The sequence below is a fragment of the Rhinoraja longicauda genome, chromosome 8 (genome assembly GCF_053455715.1).
Source record: "Rhinoraja longicauda isolate Sanriku21f chromosome 8, sRhiLon1.1, whole genome shotgun sequence".
NCBI classification, from domain to species: domain Eukaryota; kingdom Metazoa; phylum Chordata; class Chondrichthyes; order Rajiformes; family Arhynchobatidae; genus Rhinoraja; species Rhinoraja longicauda.
This window is the reverse complement of record NC_135960.1, coordinates 37,061,579-37,081,044: the sequence shown is the minus strand read 5'-3', so window position 1 is coordinate 37,081,044 and position 19,466 is coordinate 37,061,579. Positions and strand designations below refer to the sequence as shown.

The following is a 19,466-nucleotide window of genomic DNA, read 5'->3' as shown; positions in this document are numbered from 1 at the left end:
AAATACAATTGTTTGAGCCGGATGCGCTTGGATATCATGAATGTAATTCCTAAGATAGATTACTGAGCATCATTTTGTGATGGCTTCCATTTTGTGATGGAAATAAAGTGGAAAAAGCCTTGTTTTTGTTCTGTGTTTTCTCACCTCATTATTCTTCAGATATTTGTTCATGCCGCTGTGTGGCTAACTGGTAAAATGTGCTGGTTCACCGAAGGAAAGAAAAGTCAGTTTTTGTCTGAAGAAGGGTCTCGACCCGAAACGTCACCCATTCCTTCTCTCCCGAGATGCTGCCTGACCTGCTGAGTTACTCCAGCATTTTGTGAATAAATCGATTTGTACCAGCATCTGCAGTTATTTTCTTATACTCCATTTTTATAATACTTCTAAAATGTATTTTACGCTATTGGCTGTGAAATACTGTCCCAAATACACTGCTAATAAAGTATTTGTTGAAATATGGAGTGACTGTTGAAATTGAGAAAACATGGCAGCTAATTTGCACATTGCAAGTCCCCACAAAAATTATCTATAACCTTGCAGGAAGATAACAGGCAAGAAAAACTATATAGGAAATAATTATGAGGTGTTCAACGTTCTCCTAGAGACAAAAACCATCGTGGTATCAGTTGACTCTGCCTTACCTTAAAGTGCTTTTTGGATGCGTGACTGGTGGTGTTGGAAGATCTGATCTTACATCATCTATAGGTGCCCAGTTCGGTCTCTGCAAATTTAAAAGGGATAAAGAGTGATTCAAAAATTCCTTCAGATCGTCAGTAGGGGCAATGCATCAACCCAGCGGATATTGTTCAACTCTTACCACATTTCCAGGTGTACATTGCGCTGAAATATATCTCTATTCTCTACTTAGGGAATCAAAAATCAATGCTGAGTTCAATAAATTTAAAAACAAGCATCGTAGAATCACATAGCACAAGTATTTCAATGGATTATTTAACCCAAGCCAAAGAATACATTGATTTGACTCAACATTTAGCAAATCCATTACTATGACTGGATTCTGATTGCAAACCATTATATATATTATAATATTCGCTCTCTCTTGACAAGTTCTCACAAAAGCTATGATATAAAATAAAGTCTGAAAATGTAATTAAATGCCTGTGACGTTTTTCTATAATAAGCTGTAAAATAATCCTTGAATTTCATGAAATGATCAAGACTCGTATAGACTGGAGCCTAAAACTAATCCAACCTGTCTATTTCAATGAGATGAAGTAGAGCCAATTTACCTGTTGCTGAAACTAGCACTAATACAAGGAGAAATCTTTTTTTATTATTGGAAAGTCAATACTTTTAAAAACAAGCTTACAAGTATTATTTGTACGGCACCTTTGATAGATTCAATCGACCCTTTGCAAATGCTAATTAGTTAACTGTTTCTCAAGAAGGAATGTTAATCTAATTAACAGAAAAGGTTTTGTATGTATTAGGTTGCGAAACACCTATGAAGGAAAACTAGGACGCAATCAGTGAAATTAAACTGCTGAACAAAATAAACTCCAAAGATGTACAGATTTGTAGTTAATTGGCTTGGTATAAATGTAAATTGTCCCTAGGATAGGGTTAGTGCGGGGATCACAGGTAGGCCGAAGGGCCTGTTTTCGTGCTGTATCTCTAAACTGAACTAAAAAACTAAACAGAAAACTCAAAAGGCAGAAGAGCCATTTTCTTTGGTCTCCATTACAAAGCTCCAATTCTGAGGCACCTGCTTCAATCTTCTCCCATGAATGGGAACTGGATTGTTCATCAACAATGATGTTCATCCTGTCGATAAAGGCAGGTTTGGATTGTATTTATACCCCGGTATGAGCACCAGGCCTAATCCTTCAATGAAATTCACAGCATTATAGAAAAAGACACAACAATAAATGCTTAATTCCATTTAAGTTCCATTCACCTACAACCAAAGGCTCTCTAACCTAAAAAACAAAGTGTTGAAAGAACCCAGCAGCCTGTCACCAACTGTGGAGGGAATGGAGACTTTTCGGGTTAGGACACTTCCATTCTCTCCACAGATGTCGCCTGACTCTTTGAATTCCTCCAATACTTTCCTCCTTTGCTTTTTGCTCAAAATTATGACATCTGCAGTTTCTTGTGGCTCATGAACTCACATTAGCTCCCAACCAACACCATCCTTCTTTTCAAGTTCTCCATATCCCCACGCCTACCACTGACCTCTGCAACCTTCCCTGGCTAAATTACTATTTCCATTGATAGTCACATCATCATTCCCAAATTTAATCATGCTAACTTAGGCAGACCTTTTTTCAAACCTGCGTAGATAGAAGAATCCCTGTGGAGTTTTTTGTGGCATATGAAAGACAAAGAAAAAGGGGTGGCTGATGGGAATACTTTGACAGCCAGCATCATCTTGATGGGTCTCATGGCCTGTTGTGCCATCTGAAAATAGGAGAAATATGAGAAGTATAACGGAAGTATAAGGTTGTCAAAGAGCAACCAGATTTTGATCGTATCGGAATCAAAAGCAATTGTGAAGTCATGGAGTTGAAGTTGCATTGTTAACAAACCATAATGACTTTGTAAAAAACATAATAAACCAGATAATGAGCCGATGTGAATGTGCAATTACGTGTATAACATGTGAAGCAGATCAGTGGTGGTTATGATCTGCTGTGTCTGATTGCTTGAAGCCTATATTAGAAACATAGAAAATAGGTGCAGGAGGAGGCCATTCGGCCCTTCAAGCCATTCATAACCCGTGCCTGCCTTTTCTCAATATCCTTGATTCCACTAGCCCCTAGAGCTCTATCTAACTCTCTCTTAAATCGATCCAGTGATTTGACTTCCACTGCCCTCTGTGGCAGAGAATTCCACAAATTCACAACTCTCTGGGTGAAAAAGTTTTTTCTCACCTCAGTTTTAAATGGCCTCCCCTTTATTCTAATTATTTTACTTGTGAATGAGTTTCCAGTTTGTAGTAATGGATTCTGTTTCGAAGCAATGGATTTCGCACATTCAGGGGCACTCATGTTCTGAGCCAAAAGGTCACATACAAGCTTCACTCTGGAGATCTGGGTTTCACAGGCCAACAATTCAGTGCAGTGCTGTCGGAGTGCTCCCTGGTCAAAGGGGTTGGACTCAATGAAAGCAGACTGCCTTTCTGATGAAAGGGATGATAGCAGCGCTTAGAAGAGTTCTCCCATCTTCAGACCTATTGTTTATTCCTCAGGAAACATCACTAACACAATTATGTGATCATTATTTCATTGCTATTTGCTTTGCACAAATTGTCTCCCTTGTTCCTTCAAACAGTAATTAAATGTTAGTGGCTAAGATGCCTGGAGGTCGCAAAAGCACTATGCAAACAAATCTTCTTTGTCGAAACACATGCACATATTTATATATTTCAAATTTCTTCAGAAACAAAAGAATGTTTGATCACAATTTAAGCATTGGTCAGATGCACCATAGAGAGCATCCTAACGCATGGAATCCCTGTGTGGTACCTCAGCTGCACGGAGGCAGAAAGGAAAGCTCTACAGCGGGTAGTCCATAGAGCTCAGAGGGCCATCGGAACACAGCTACCAGACTTGGAGGGCATCTACAACACACGATGCCTCAGAAAAGCCACCAGCATCCACAAAGACTCTTCACACCCCTGCAACAGTCTGTTCGAACTCCTTCCATCGGGCAGACGATACAAGGCCTTCTATGCCCGCACCTCCAGACTCAGGAACAGCTTCATCCCCAGGGCCATAGCTGCTATGAACCGGTCCTGCTGAGCCGGATGGCCACAACGCATAGATCAACTTGCACTTTACCCTGTCCAAAACTGTTACAACTGTTCGTTTCGTTGGGTTGCTGCTGTCTAAATTACCTAAATTAGTGCATCGTATGGGAGGCGCATTCCCAATCTCGTTGTACCCCTGGGTACAATGACAATAAAGATATATTGTATTGTATTGTATTGTATATAACAAGTACTATTACATCAAAATAATGAACTTATTAGCTTGCATATAAACAGATCTTTGTATTCTTAGGCTGAGAACATTACAATGTGCTTCACAGGATGCAATTAAATAAAATATGATACCAAGCCACATAAGGCGGAAAGGCTTTGTTGCAACAATAAAGAACAGGTATTTGGATTTAAGAAGGCTCAGGCTTAAGCCTCAGCAGGGAAGAAACAACTGCCAGCATATGCAGAAATTAAAGTGGTATATCTAGATAGAACTGGAGGAATACAGATACCTCAAAAAGGCTGTAATAGTAGAGGAAGTTATAGAGATTGAGAAGGTCAGCATGGTGAGCTTGGAAAACAAGGATATGAATTTGCAATTAAGGTGACTCTCTAACCAATATTAAGATTGCTCGAGGCAGGAACAGGTGGATAAAACCATTAACGACTGTACTGATCGGTGCAATGTAGTAATCATTTCTTTGTGATTTACTTCACAGCTCATCTTCACAATGAGAAATAAAGTCACCATTTACAAAACAGCACAACTGGATACAAGATTGAAGCTGATGGCCTTTGGTTGGAAACTGAAGTCAGTACAAAGTCATTAAAATCACAGAAAAGAAGTACCCTTGTTTGCTGTTAAAAGGGCCTCAAAGGCACTTTGTTAAAATATTGACCATGGGAGGCTGCCAGATTAGGCTATGTTGGCCAACACTACCAAAACAGATCAAAGCCAATCACAGACCCAGTGTTGCTTCCAGTAAAAAAGTACATCAGTGTTATCGGAAGTAGCAACATAAGTGAGATACAACAGGCCAGCCTTAGGGTTTTTTTAGTGCAAATGTAATACATATGCACGAGGAATTGCCAAAATTCAGAACTGCCAATATCTGAGATGGGAATCCAAACTGGCACTTCAGAATGTTTATCCATTTCTTTCTGAGAATGTTGTATAGAACAGTGATGCTCTGTTCTCACTCAGCTCATCTATGACTGCACTCAAAATAGATGACTTCAGACCTAATAATTTGTTTTGAATATGCATGGCTCCAATGATACCCACGGTAATAGGAGCCAGTTTCCCAAAGCTGAAAACAACCTGTGTATTTTTTGAATTAAAAAGGAGAGTCAAGAGACTGCAGATGCTGGAATCTTGAACAAAATGCAGAGCGCTGGAGGAACTCAGCAGGTCTGACAGAATCCGTGGAGGGAAATGGGCAGATGCAGTTCAGGTTGGGACCCTTCTCTTGACTGATGGAGGGGGAGAAAGATGGGAAAAAGAGGTGGTGGTGGGCAAAGCACCATCAGCTGAGCTATGGGTACCGGTGACAGGGATTGCTTGACAGATAGGTGGAGATAGTGATAAAGGACAGAGGTGAAATAGAAACACATTGGTGTCAGTTAAGGAAAAAAGTGGGGAGGTGAAATATAAAACAAGAGAAAGGGATACAGGAGGAAATGGAAAAGGAGGAGAAAAGGGGATATAAAAGAGAAATGGGTGACTTGGAATAGGGATGTAAAAGGGGCAAAGCAACAGCATAACTGGGGTGTGGTTAAAAAGTTGTGGACACTAGGGGGGACTGGGTATGAGAAGAGGAGTTGGGGGTATTACTTGAAATTGAAAAATTCAATAATCATGCTGTGGGATTGTAGACTACCCAACAGAATATGAGTTGCTGTTCTTCCAGTTTGCATGTGGCCTCATTGTGGCAATGGAGTAGCACAGAAAGGTCAGTATGGGAATGGGAATGGGAATTAAAAATGTTAGCAAACAGGAGCTCCAACAAACATAGACTCAGTGGGCCAAAGGACTTGTTTCCACGCTATTTCTCTAAACTAAACTAAACAAAACAAAACTAATGGTGAAGGTAATGATATCAACGAGTTATGCACATGTTGATGTAATGGAAAAGAATTAGGAAATGGGGCCGACATACATTAGGAGAAAAGACTGGGAAAGAATAATATATTCCAACGAATGATCCTTGAGCAGTGGAAGGCAAGACGTATAGTGAGATGTACAGCAAGATTCTGTGAGTGTAGAAAGGATTTTGGATGGCTGGGAAAACATATTGAAATATTGAGATGGATTCGTGGAGGTGTTTACACAAAAATGTAAATAATAAAATTGGGAATTGTGGACACAAACAGTAGGAGAGCATTGGAGCAGACACTTCTGGAGATATTGAAAGCAGAGAATGAGATTTTAGGTCTGGGGCAGATGGAGGAAAGCCTGTGCCATTGAGAGTTGCAGACAATTCCTCTCTTATTTTCCAGACAATCTTATCCATCAGGATTATCGCAAAAAATGGATTGTCTAATCATAATCTCACTGCTGATTGTGGAAAGTTTTTATGGACACCTTTTGCCGTCAATTTCCCTGCAATAGCAACAAGACTACTTAATTTTCAGTGCGACCACGTTTTAGAGTTAATATTCAATGTTTCAGCCAAAACTTGCCCCTTCCAAATGTGTGGCGCTCTCTCAGATCTGCACAGTTCTGCATCAGGACAATATTGTCATTGGTACTGAGTGAAAGGTGGGCTGCACGTTTGGATGGGTGAGATTGGAATGGGTAAAGGGTGCGGAGAAGTCGAGACGGTTAATGACTTGACAGCAGTTGGAGATGAAAAGTACAAGAAAAGGTCGAAGGCCGCAGGTGGTGTCTGTGAGGAGGAGTGATGGAGACGGGGGGATATTGCGGGGGAGAGATGGGTGGGGCAAGAAATCCAGGCCAAAGAAATAGGCACAGAAGTGGTAATGATGCAAGAAGAGCTCAACTTCAAGGCAAGGTGGGAACTCATTTAGCTGTCTGCAAGGAATACAAAGGTAAGGGATCTGCTGAGGACAGAATTATAGGGATTAGCAAATGGACAAATGACAAATTTTTAACAAAGTTCTTTGGTCCTCCAACATCCAGGCTCATCTTTGGCTCATCTGCAACATAATATTGTATAGTCACCTCAGAGAGTCTTTTCAGCTACAAGTAAACACATCACGTTTTAACAACGTGTAGGAAAATAACTGCAGATGCTGGTACAACTTGAGATTGTTCCTCTGTCCCTCTCTTCCCCTCCCCCTTCCCAGTTCTCCCACTGTCTTCCTGTCTCCGCCTATGTCCTTTTTTTGTCCCGCCCCCCCTGACTCAGTCTGAAGAAGAGTCTCGACCCGAAACGTCACCCATTCCCTCTCTCCTAGATGCTGCCTGACCTGCTGAGTTACTCCAGCATTTTGTGATACCTTCACGTTTTAACAACCTATAGATCTGGCAATTTTGTTTAAGTTTGCACAATTGCAATCCTTACTCTATTTGCCAATGAGTAGACCATTGTTTATCTCATGCTGACTCAAATGAGCATCCAGTCAATGAGCCATCCAGCACGCAAACAGGTGCTTTGACCACTAAATCCATGCTATTGAGCACCCATTTACACTTATCCTACTTTATTCTCCATACATTCTCTTCAACTTCCTCAGATTCACCTACGCTGGAGCAATTTGCTCAGTGGCCACTGTATTTATCAACACACACGTCTTTGGGGTGTGGAAGGAAATTGGAGTGCCTGTGGAGGCACACATGGTCACAGGGAGACAATCTACACACTAGCACCAGAGGTGAGAATCTAATCCATGTCTTCAGAGCTTTAAGACATGCATTATGACTCAATGACTCCATGATCTCATGTGTGGGCATTAAATAAACCAGCTGCTTCACTGTGGATATTATATTTAGATTAAAAAATATATAAACTGCAGGAAATTTCCTTTACTGCATAAAAAGCTATATATATTACGACCAAGTCATTGTCAAGCCACTGACTCTTTTTATTGACTGGCTAAACTTGGCAGCATTGAAGAAATTCTAACACCTTCATGTTTGCATTCCGGACAGCGCTCCAGCATAAACATTGTGGTGTTAAAACAACAAAAAGTACTTCATTAAAAAGTATATTGATGTGCCTTAAAACAGTTCTAATTACTCCTTGAGGGAGAAGAGGGAATTCACAATAATCAGCAACAATCTACCAAAAGGACGGAAGGCAGATTTATTTGGCCTTGTATAATCCAGCTGTTGGTTCAAAAGAATACTCACAGGAACATCACCTTGTGGCCTCTAAATATTTGAGCTGCAGCCAATCTTTCACTGCCTCAACATTTCACTTCCCAATCATAATTACAAACAGTAAAATGGAGACATGGAAGCTGCAGAAATTGGAATTTTGAGCATAATATAAAGTGCTGGAGGAACAAAGTGTGTCAGGCAACATCTGTGGAGGGAATGAACAGACAACATATCGGGTCAGGACCCTTCTTCAGAGAGTCAGGATAAGAAACCAAGTGAAGAGAGGAGAGTGTGGGGCAAATCCTAACAAGTGGTGGGAGGATACTGGGAGAGGGGGATAATTGGCAGTCAGGTGGAGATAATGACAAAGGCTAGAATTGAAGTGGAGCCAAAAGGGTGTCAGATAAGAAAAGATGATGTGGTGAAATGTAAAGCCCATCACCCAGCCCTGCTCCATTCTACCCATATCATTCTCGCCAACTTTATTCCTCACTCCTCCTCTTCGTTCCTTATCTGACACACTTTTGTCTCCATTTCACATCCAGCCATTGTCACCATCTCCAACCATCTGCCAATCACCTCTCCCCTCACCTGTAACCACCTATCACTTGCCAGGCTTTGCATCAGCCCCACATCTCTTTTCCAACTTACTCCCCCCCCTACGCTATCAGTCTTAAGAAGTGTCCCTGACCTGTAACATCATCTGTCCATTCCCTCCACAGATGTTGCCTGACCCGCTGAGTTTCTCCAGCACTGTGTATTTTGCTCAGAATTACAAGCAGAAGCGGCAAGCAGTGAGTTACAGCACAATCCTTTGACTCGATATTAAGGGATAAAGAGAGGAGAATTGATAAAGGGATCATGTAGACAGGCAGGGAAGCGAGTAGATGAGCAGAGAAGGAGAAGGAACAGCATACAGAGTAGCAAAGGATAGAGAAAGGGGGAAAATCAACTGGGCAAGAATAATATATTCCAAAGAATGAGCCTTGTGCAGTGGAAAACAAGAGAGTGGAGAGGCATAGTGAGATGTACAGCAAGTTAGGCATGTCCCCAACAACTCTCACCAACTTCTACAGATGCTCCATAGAAAGCATTTTATTGGGATGCATCGCAGCCTGGTTTGGGAACAGCTACATCCAATTCGCAAGAAATTGGAGAATTATGGACCTCCATTCCATTTACACCTCACGCTGCCTTGGCAAGGCCACCAACATAATCAAGGACAAGTCTCACCCCGGTCATTCCCGCTTCTTCCCTCTCCCATCAGGCCAGAGGTACAGAAGTGTGAAAACGCACACCTCCAGATTCAGGGACAGATTCTTCCTAGCTGAACTTCCTCTCATCATCTAGAGTGAGGTCCTGAACAAAACATTATTCCTTTTATCATGTATTTGTATATAGTGGATAGCTCGATTGTAATCATGTATTCATCAATAATCATGCATTGTCTTTCCATTGACTGGTTAGCACGCAACAAATGCTTTTCACCATACCTCGGTACAGGTGACAATAAATTAAACTAAACTAAGATTGTGCGAGAAGAGAAAGGATTTTGAATGACTGGCAAGAACTGTAAGTTGTAAGAGAAATATTGAGATGTAGTCTTGTGTTTACAGCAACCCTATCCTCATGCATAGCACTGCCCTGGAGGAGGTAGAAACATTCACATATCTAGGCAGTGTTGTGGACACCACCGGAGGGGCTGATGCAGACATAAAAAGCAGAATCAATAAGGCTAGGGTGGTGTTTAACATGCTCAGGAAGATCTGGAGCTCAAAATACATCTCAGTCAACACCAGAGGACTGGAAAAATACAAATGTTACTCTGCTGTTCCAGAAGGGAGCAGAGCAAAAGAAGGGAAGCTATAGGCCGGTTAGCCTGATTGCAGTGGTTGTTAAGATTTTAGAGTCCATTATAAAAGATGAGGATTCCAAGTACTGTGAAGCACATGCATGATAAGATAGGCCAAAGTCAGCATGGTTTTATGAAGGGGGCATCTTGCGTAATTGTAAAGTAGTAATTTCATTGAGGATTTGGGTGGCACTGGCTGTTGCAAGACTGATGCTGGGAAGGAAAACTTACTGCCTCCTCCACAGAATTGTATTGCTGGGTTGAAATCGCTCCCATGCACCATTTGTTTACCATGCATATATTTAATAGACAATAGACAATAAGTGCAGGAGTAGGCCATTCGGCCCTTCGAGCCAGCAACACCATTCAATGTGATCATGGCTGATCATTCTCAATCGATACCCCGTTCCTGCCTTCTCCTCATAACCCCTGACTCCGCTATCCTTAAGAGCTCTATCTAGCTCCCTCTTGAATGCATTCAGAGAATTGGCCTCAACTGCCTTCTGAGGCAGAGAATTCCACAGATTTACAACTCTCTGACTGAAAAAGTTTTTCCTCATCTCCGTTCTAAATGGCCGACCCCTTATTCTTAAACTGCGGCCCCTTGTTCTGGACTCCCCCAACATTGGGAACATGTTTCCTGCCTCTAACGTGTCCAACCGCTTAATAATATGTTTCGAAAAGATCCCCTCTCATCCTTCTAAATTCCAGTGTATACAAGCCTAGTCGCTCCAGTCTTTCAACATATGACATTTCAACATTCCCGCCATTCCGGGAATTAACCTAGTAAACCTACACTGCACACCCTCAATAGCAAGAATATCCTGCCTCAAATTAGAGGATCAAAACTGCACACAGTACTCCAGGTGCGGTCTCACTAGGGCCCTGTACAACTGCAGAAAGACATCTTTGCTCCTATACTCAACTCCTCTTGTTATGGAGGCCAACATTTCATTGGCTTTCTTCATTGCCTGCTGTACCAGCATGCTTCCTTTCAGTGACTGATGCACTAGGACACCCAGATCTCGTTGTACGTCCCCTTTTCCTAACTTGACACCATTCAGATAATAATCTGCCTTCCTATTCTTACCACCAAAGTGGATAACCTCTCACTTATCCACATTAAACTGCATCTGCCATGCATCCGCCCACTCACACAACCTGTCCAAGTCACCCTGCAACCTCATAGCATCTTCCTCACAGTTCACACTACCACCCAGCTTTGTATCATCTGCAAACTTGCTAATGGTACTTTTAATCCCTTCATCCAAGGCATTAATGTATGTTGTAAATAGCTGCGGTTCCAGCACCGAGCCTTGCGGTACCCCACTAGTCACTGCCTGCCATTCTGAAAGGGACCCATTTATCCGCACTCTTTGCTTTCTGACTGTCAACCAATTTTCTATCCATGTCAGTACCCTACCCCCAATACCATGTGCTCTAATTTTGCCCACTAATCTCCAATGTGGGACCTTGTCGAAGGCTTTCTGAAAGTCGAGGCACACCACATCCACCGGCTCTCCCCAGTCAATTTTCCTAGTTACATCCTCAAAAAATTCCAGATTAGTCAAACATGATTTCCCCTTCGTAAATCCATGCTGACTCAAAACAATCCTGTTACTGCTATCCAAATGCTCCGCAATTTCATCTTTTATAATTGACTCCAGCATCTTCCCCACCACTGATGTCAGACTAACAGGTCTATAATTTCCCGTTTTCCCTCTCCCTCCTTTCTTAAAAAGTGGGATAACATTAGCTACCCTCCAATCCACAGGAACTGATCCTGAATCTATAGAACATTGGAAAATGATCACCAATGCGTCCACAATTTCTAGGTCCACCTCCTTAAGTACTCTGGGATGCAGACCATCAGGCCCTGGGGATTTATCAGCCTTCAGTCCCATCAGTCTACCCAACACCATTTCCTGCCTAATGTGGATTTCCTTCAGTTCCTCCGTCACCCTAGGATCTCTGGCCACTAGAACATCTGGGAGTTTGTTTGTTTCTTTCTTAGTGAAGACAGATCCAAAGTACCGGTTCAACTCGTCTGCCATTTCCTTGTTCCCCATAATAAATTCCCTTGCTTCTGTCTTCAAAGGACCCACATTTGCCTTGACTATTTTTTTCCTCTTCACATACCTAAACAAGCTTTTACTATCCTCCTTTATGTTATTGGCTAGCTTACCCTCGTACCTCATCTTTTCTCCCCGTATAGCCTTTTTAGTTATCTTCTGTTGCTCTTAAAAAGAGTCCCAATCCTCTGGCTTCCCACTCTTCTTTGCTATGTTATACTGCTTCTCTTTTATTTTTTATGCTGTCCTTGACTTCCCTTGTCAGCCACGGGTGCCTCTTACTCCCCTTAGAATCTTTCCTCCTCTTTGGGATAAATTGATCCTACAATACCTGCTGGGAGATGATGAGGGGAAATGAGAGGAATGATGTTCTAGATGATGGGAGATTTCGAGGGCTAGGGGCTACAGGTAGAGGATAGAGGGTAAGCTATTTAAGAACTCAGTGAAGAGAATTATCTTCATCGTGAGAATGCTGAGCCTCCAGTATTTTCTACCAAGAATGTAATTGAAGTCAAATCATTAAATATATTCAATAAAAAGATTGATATCATTCCTAGGTGAGAGGGATAAGGGACATTGAAGGATATAGGAATAAAGAAGAAACAGGGTACTGAATTTGCCTCCTTCTCTCTTCTTTGTAATGTTTCTCGGATGTAGGAAGTAGGTGATTGCGCTGGCGAGTGTGCGGAGGAGATTCACCTAGATGTGGTCTTGATTGGAGGTTTAGTTATGGGGTGAGATAACAGGTATAACAGAGCTTTATTTGTCGTTCGGTACCGAAGTACCGAACGAAACTACATAGCAGTCATAGAAAAAAAAAAAAGAACACAAGACACATAACCCCAACACAAACGTCCATCACAGTGACTCCAAACACCCCCTCACTGTGATGGAGGCAACAAAACTTCCCCTCTCTTCCCCACGCCCACGGACAGACAGCTCGTCCCCGACCGACCCGCACAGTCCCCGCACCGGGCGCTGAAACATCTCGCAGCCGAACCGGGCGATGAAAGGCCCGCGACCAAGCCTTGCGCAGCTAAGTCCCGCAGCCGAGCCGCACCAGCGGTGAAAAGTCCCGCAGCCGAGCCGCACCGGGCGGTGTTAAGTCCCGCAGCCGAGCCGCACCAGCGGTGAAAAGTCCCGCAGCCGAGCCGCACCGGGCGGTGTTAAGTCCCGCAGCCGAGTTGCACCGGGCGGTGTTAAGCCCCGCAGCCGAGCTGCACCGGGCGGTGTTAAGCCCCGCAGCCGAGCTGCACCGTGCGATGTAAAGTCCCGCAGCCAAGCCGCACCGGGCGGTGTTAAGCCCCGCAGCCGAGCTGCACCGGGCGATGTAAGTCCAGCGGCCAAGCCGCACCGGGATGTAAAGTCCAGCGGCCAAGCCGCACTGGGATGTAAAGTCCAGCGGCCAAGCCGCACCGGGGGATGTTAGGCCCCGCAGCCGAGCCGCACCCCGCGCCGTGAGGAAGAGAAAAGTTCCCCACACCCACCCACCCACACCCACCCCCACCCCCCACACACCACCACCCCCTCCCACACATACACAACCAAAAAATATATATAAAAATCATCCCAACACCGACACTCAACAAAAAAAAGACGGACAGACTGCTAGTCAGCCGCTGCGGTTAGGCGCCGCCACGTGATCTTTTTTGATGTGATTGTTTTCCATGGAGCAGAGGATATTCTGGGGATGGTGGGGGGGGGGTGACCTGCTATAAGTATATAATGTTACGAGAGGCAGAAATAGGTTAGATGGTCAAATTATATTTCCTATAGTAGGGCTATCAAAAAATCAAGGGCATAAGCTTAAAGCGAGAGGACAAAGTTTTCAAGGGGATCCAAGGACTATGTTTTTCTCCAAAGAGAACAGTTGATATGTGGAATGTGTTGCCAGTGGAGATAGTGGAGCAGATACAATCACTTGGTTTAAGAAGCACTTAAATAGGCTAGGATACAGTCCTCATGCGGGAATATGGGATGAGTGTGGAAAGGTTAAAAGGTCGGCAGGGATGTGGTGGACTGAGAGGCCTATTTCTGAGCTCTATGACTGTGATATTTGGGGGCCGCCTAACCTCCACTATTAATATCCATTAGCTATCTGGCATCTTCAGGCTAACCTCTGGAACTAATGCACTTTCACTGCTTTATCCCTTGTTTTAAAACATAAACCACAGCAGCCTCTATGTCTGGCCACTCAGTCATGCTGTGTGTTGCACACTGACAGATCAAGACATATTGATAATGAGACAAGCAAGAGATACTCAGTGCAATGATGCCTTATTTTCCACTTTGATATGTTCTTGCTCTGCATTGAATCTGAACACTTTCTAATAACGATAAACCTAACCTACAGGTCTCTTTACATTGATATAATTCACAGTAATACTGGCATAGGTTTCATGCATTAGATATATTGCACAGAAACAGACTGTTCAGCTCACCTATCCATGTACACGATGATCCTACACTCAAATCTACTCCCACCTTTACTCATCTATATTTATTAATATAGCTTCTCTGGTCCATTCTCCCATACATGCTTGCCAGCCTCCTCTTCAATGGAGCTCTAGCATTTACCTCAAACAATCCCTGTGGTATGCAGGACTAAATTCTCATTTACTTGTAAATATGCATCCAGAGTATCCCAAAGAAAGTAAACCTTATTTATAGAGAGAACTCGGGATACTGGGAATCCAGTCCAAATACCCATTTTGTTCAAGTCTGGCCTCGACCCGAAACGTCACCCATTCCTCTCCAGAGATGTTGCTTGTCCGCTGAGTTACTCCAGCATTTTGTGTCTACCGTTGATTTAAACCAGCATCCGCAGTTCTTTCCTACACATTTTGTTCATTGTTTAGGAGAATGAGGTGAGGTAGAGGCAAGAACAATTACAACATTTATCAAAAAAATATTTGAGCAGATTTAGGTTACGTGGAATCCAAGGTGAGCTAGCCAATTGGATTCAAAATTGGCATGGAGGGAGGAGTCAAAGAATAGTTGTTGGGGGTTGGATTGGAGCCCTGGAGTGGAGGGTTACAGGGATCGGTGCTGGGTCCACTGTTCATTATCTACATTAACAATTTGGATGACAATATAATTAACACTGTTAGTAAATTCCACCAAAAGTGGTAGTCCAATGAATAGTGAGGAAGCATACCCTTGCTTACAAGAGGATCTAGATCAGTTGGGAAGGTTAGCCATGAAATGACAAATGGAATCATAACTCTGATAAATGTGAGGTGTTACACTTTGGGATGTCAACCTAGGACAGGAGGTACACAGTAAATGGTAGACCCTTATTGAATGCTATGGAACCGAGAGATCTAGAAGAAGAGGTGCATGAAGCGAAAGTGGCAGTTCAGGTGGACAGGGCGGTGAATGTGATGTATGGCACGTCTGCCTTCATGAGGAATGGTACTGAATACAAAAGTTGGGACACCATGATGCAGCTATACAAGTTATTGATGAGCTCACACAAGCACTACCAGAAGCGATAGGAAAGATATCATCAAGTCGGAAAGGGTGGAGAAAAGTTTCCCCGGGATGTTGCCTGGGTTGCGGGCTTGAGTTATAGGGATAGGCTGGATTGGATCGGATTTTTTTTCTTTGGAGCATTATCAGCTGAGGGGTGAACTTATTGAAATGTACAAAATCATGAGTTCAGTGGATAAAGTGAACGCTCACAGTCTTTTTCAGGGGCAACCTTTTCGCTCAGTGGGTAGTCCATATCTGAAAGGAGTACCCAGAGGAAGCTATAGAGCCAAATACTATTCCACCTTTCAAAAGATATTTGGATAGGAAGGATTTAGAGGATATGAACCAAATGGGCAAACAGGACTACCCAGAATGCCAACTTGATCGGCATGGACAAGGACGGCTGAAGACTTGTTTACATGATATACATCTCTATGACATTAGGTACATTGACAGGAAAGGTTTAGAGGAATATGGATCAAATGCAGCAAATGGGACTAGCTCAGGTCAATATGGATGAATTGTGCTAAAGGGCCTAAATGAGGCATCAGGAACAATGTTAGAAACTTCTGCTTAGGATCTCTATTGCATTTAGACTGGATGTACAGGATGTGCAAATCATTCACTGAACTGCAATAACTAAATATGTAATTGAGAAGCAGATTCCTGGCACAGCACCATCTGGTGTACGTGATAAGCAGTTCCTTCCTCTCACTACATTGGCCCTTAAATCAATATAACTGAGAGACAAACTGGGAATTCTCACATTGCAATTTGTAAGACTTTAATATGCTGCTATATTCCTTGCCAGGAGAGAATTAGACAAATACTTTCCATAAACAAAAAAGTGTATACAATGAACATGAATAGGTAGACATTTTAAAGAAAGTGGACCTAAACTTGGATTTTTAAAAGCAACTTCTCTCAGATTATCATTTTCAGATTTCATAGTTGTTGCCATTTGTAAGTTATCAGTTGAATGCTTAAGAAACACTTTTCTAAGAACAAGAATGGGCCACAGGAAAAGAAAACACTTCCATACAAGAGAATGCCCCGTCATAAATGGTCAGAGAGATGGAACATTATCTTCCAACAAGTGTATTGGAATGGATTCAGGGACTCAATGAAAGATTTGGGAGATCATTTAAAAGCCATGGAACAATTTTCCAACTGGTTTAACCCACGCATTCCTCCCTCACTGCTGCTCTTTTCCCTGCAATCGGTTTTCTTTGAAGTGTATATCGAATCAGATTTTTCTAAATATGCTTTAATCTGCTTCTACCAAACTTTGAGACATTCATTCTAGGTCATGATTTATACTTCTGGCAATTCTCTTGAATTTATGCCTAGTTGTCTATTCTCCTGTAAGTGGAAATATGTTTCGGTTTCTTATTGTCATGTGTACAGAGGTACAATGAAACACTTTGTTATGCATTCTATCCAAACAGATCAGGTATACCATACACAGAAACAATCAAGGTCAAACTCAAGTACAATAGATAGTGCAGAGGAAAAGATACAAGTTGCAGGATATAGTTCTCAACATTGTAGCGCATCAATTCCATAGACAAACTCCAATGTCCTCAATGGGGCAGAGGTGATTCAGACAGTAACCTAGCTTATGGAAAGAACGTTCCGAAGCCTGATAAGAGATTTATATAGTTTTTCCATATCCATACAAAACCTCTTCATAACACTGAATTCCTCTGCAAAATCTCCCCTTCCTCTTCTCCAGTCCAAGAATACCCCAGCTTCACTAAATTCTCCCCATAACAGGTAGCCACTAATCTTTGGTATCACTCTGCAAAACATGATGAACATACCATTAATGCCCCTCCTGAATTGGACAAAACGCTAAACCAGTGATCCGTAATGATTTAGCAAAATGTCTTCCTCCTTATCGTTGGAGTTAGCACCAGTGCAGCATGATAGGTTAAATCAAAGTTTCCTTTGTTTTATTTTCTTCAATACCTAGTTTGCTGAAAGTGTCGGAGTAACACCAGTCGGATGTTTTATTTTGCTGTCTACTTGCTTCGCTGAGCAGAAATGTTTACATATTGAATTGCCCAGGAGGAACTAACAATGTTGATGACTGTTCACTTAAAGGGCAAACTTTGCTTAAAAAAAATGAAATTTGAGATGTGTTGCAAAGCTTGTCAATTTTATATTTGTTCAGTCAACCCTTTCCCAACACCAATATTGTCTGCATTCACTGAGCAATTACTTTTTTCTTCCACAGGAAGTCTGAGTAGGTGTTTGTTTGTGTACGAACACAGATGATTGTAATCCAGTCTCCTTTGGTGTGATTTCTCTTCTTCTACCACTTAGGCAGTCCGTCGGGATTAAGGATGTCTATTTTAGTACCCCTGTCATACCTTCAGATCTGTTTTCATGTCCTTTTCCTATTTCCACTGAGCTGTATTGGTGGCATTTTCCACAAAGCAAATGGTTGCACTCCGTGGAAGGCCATTAGCTCTACATCAAGCTTCTCCCTCTAGTACAAGACGAAGTAAACATTGTAAATGCTTGGGTGAGACATTAAGACAAGCTCCCATTTACTACAGCATTGGTAATTTACTTCAATGCAAAAAATCTCAAGATGCAATGCAGAAAATTATCAAGAAGACTTCCACAATCAAATTATCAGGACATGCAACACATTGCTGGCTATGGAATCGACGATGAAAAGTCTGTGTCCGTCATGTCTGGTTTGCAAATAAAGAATCCGATAAGTTGCTTTGAGACATGGATGAGAACTCTAACAAAGTCCTAAGTAACCAAACATTTGATTTCATAGAACAATTTATACTTTATTGCTGATGCAATTTTTTACAATATTATACAATTTATACATGTGGATGGGACATGCGAGACACGTGTCCTGTTCCCCATTTGCAGATTTTGTGGCTTTTCTTCCTGGGTGGTCTGGATGACTTAGTACTATTTCATTTCTGTGGGATCTGAGACTGAAAATGAGTAAAACGTGGGACTCACAGACTGCTACATGTGAGGCAGTAAATGTGCGATAGGTGGGGGGTGGGGTAATGGGAGGTGATGAGTTCCTACCAATACTTTTGCAGGGCATCCATTTGCTTCCAACAAAGGTTTTACAGTTGCATATGCCAACTGTGATTTATCCTGCAGCTGGATTTTAAAGAATCCTTTTTTGTTATCTTTAATTAATTATATAGATCAAATGCTACTGCAATGCATTGTTCAGGCAATCTGAGTATCTGCTCCTTAATTCTACCTGCTGCTCAATGTACGCACTCTTCCTCCTCCTCCCTCTTAACCTCTGCTAATTGCTTTGGGAATATTAATAACATGTTATCTTACCTCTAAAAATATATCTGTAATAATTCATAAACATGTCTTGCATGCTTTTTGTAAAGCTGCTGTTTTGGATGTTCAACAAAAGTTTTCTCATGGAAATGGATACGCAGAACAGCATGGACATAGGTAGACACAAAAAGCTGGAGTAACTCAGCAGGTCAGGCAGCATCTCTGGAGAGAAGGAATTGGTAACGTTTCGGGTCGAAACCATTCTTGGATATAATTTGGGACACTCAATGGTTTGTTGGCTACCATATAATTTTTTGAATAAACTTAATATATTGCCAGGTAAAGCAATTCAGCTAAATATTTGCAACTTCTCTCGTCACTGGAAGACTGGAGAATAGCAAATGTTATTCCTTTGTTTAAGGGGAGAAATAGTGATAATCCAGGGAATTAAAGGCTGGTGAACTTCACATTAGTAATAGAGAAGCTACTAAAGAGGATTCTTCGGATAGGATTTATTCCCATTTGAAGTAAAGGAAATTAAGATAATTAGGGGCAGTCAGCATGTCTTTATATGTAGCACATCATGTCTTACTAACTTGATCGAGTTTTTGTGAGGAGATGTCAAAGGTGATCGAGGAAGTTAGGGTAATGGATGTTATCTACGTGGATTTTAGTAAGGCATTTCATTGTCCCCCATGGTAGTCTGATCCAGAAGAATATGCTGCAGGGGTTTCACAGTGACTTGGTCAGAACTGGCTTACTCATAGAAGACAGAGG

The 19,466-nt window shown here is 42.1% G+C and overlaps 1 protein-coding gene across 3 annotated transcripts in view; it reads right to left on the bottom strand.

The window, feature by feature from the left end:
* LOC144595861 (partitioning defective 3 homolog B-like) overlaps positions 1–19,466 on the bottom strand; it is a 916,989-nt gene that overhangs the window by 521,930 nt on the left and 375,593 nt on the right. For all 3 annotated transcript variants that reach the window (XM_078403665.1, XM_078403667.1, XM_078403666.1), the window contains one exon: positions 642–721. In XM_078403665.1, coding sequence (XP_078259791.1) covers positions 642–721 — 80 coding nt within the window. The remainder of the gene's footprint in view (positions 1–641; positions 722–19,466) is intronic.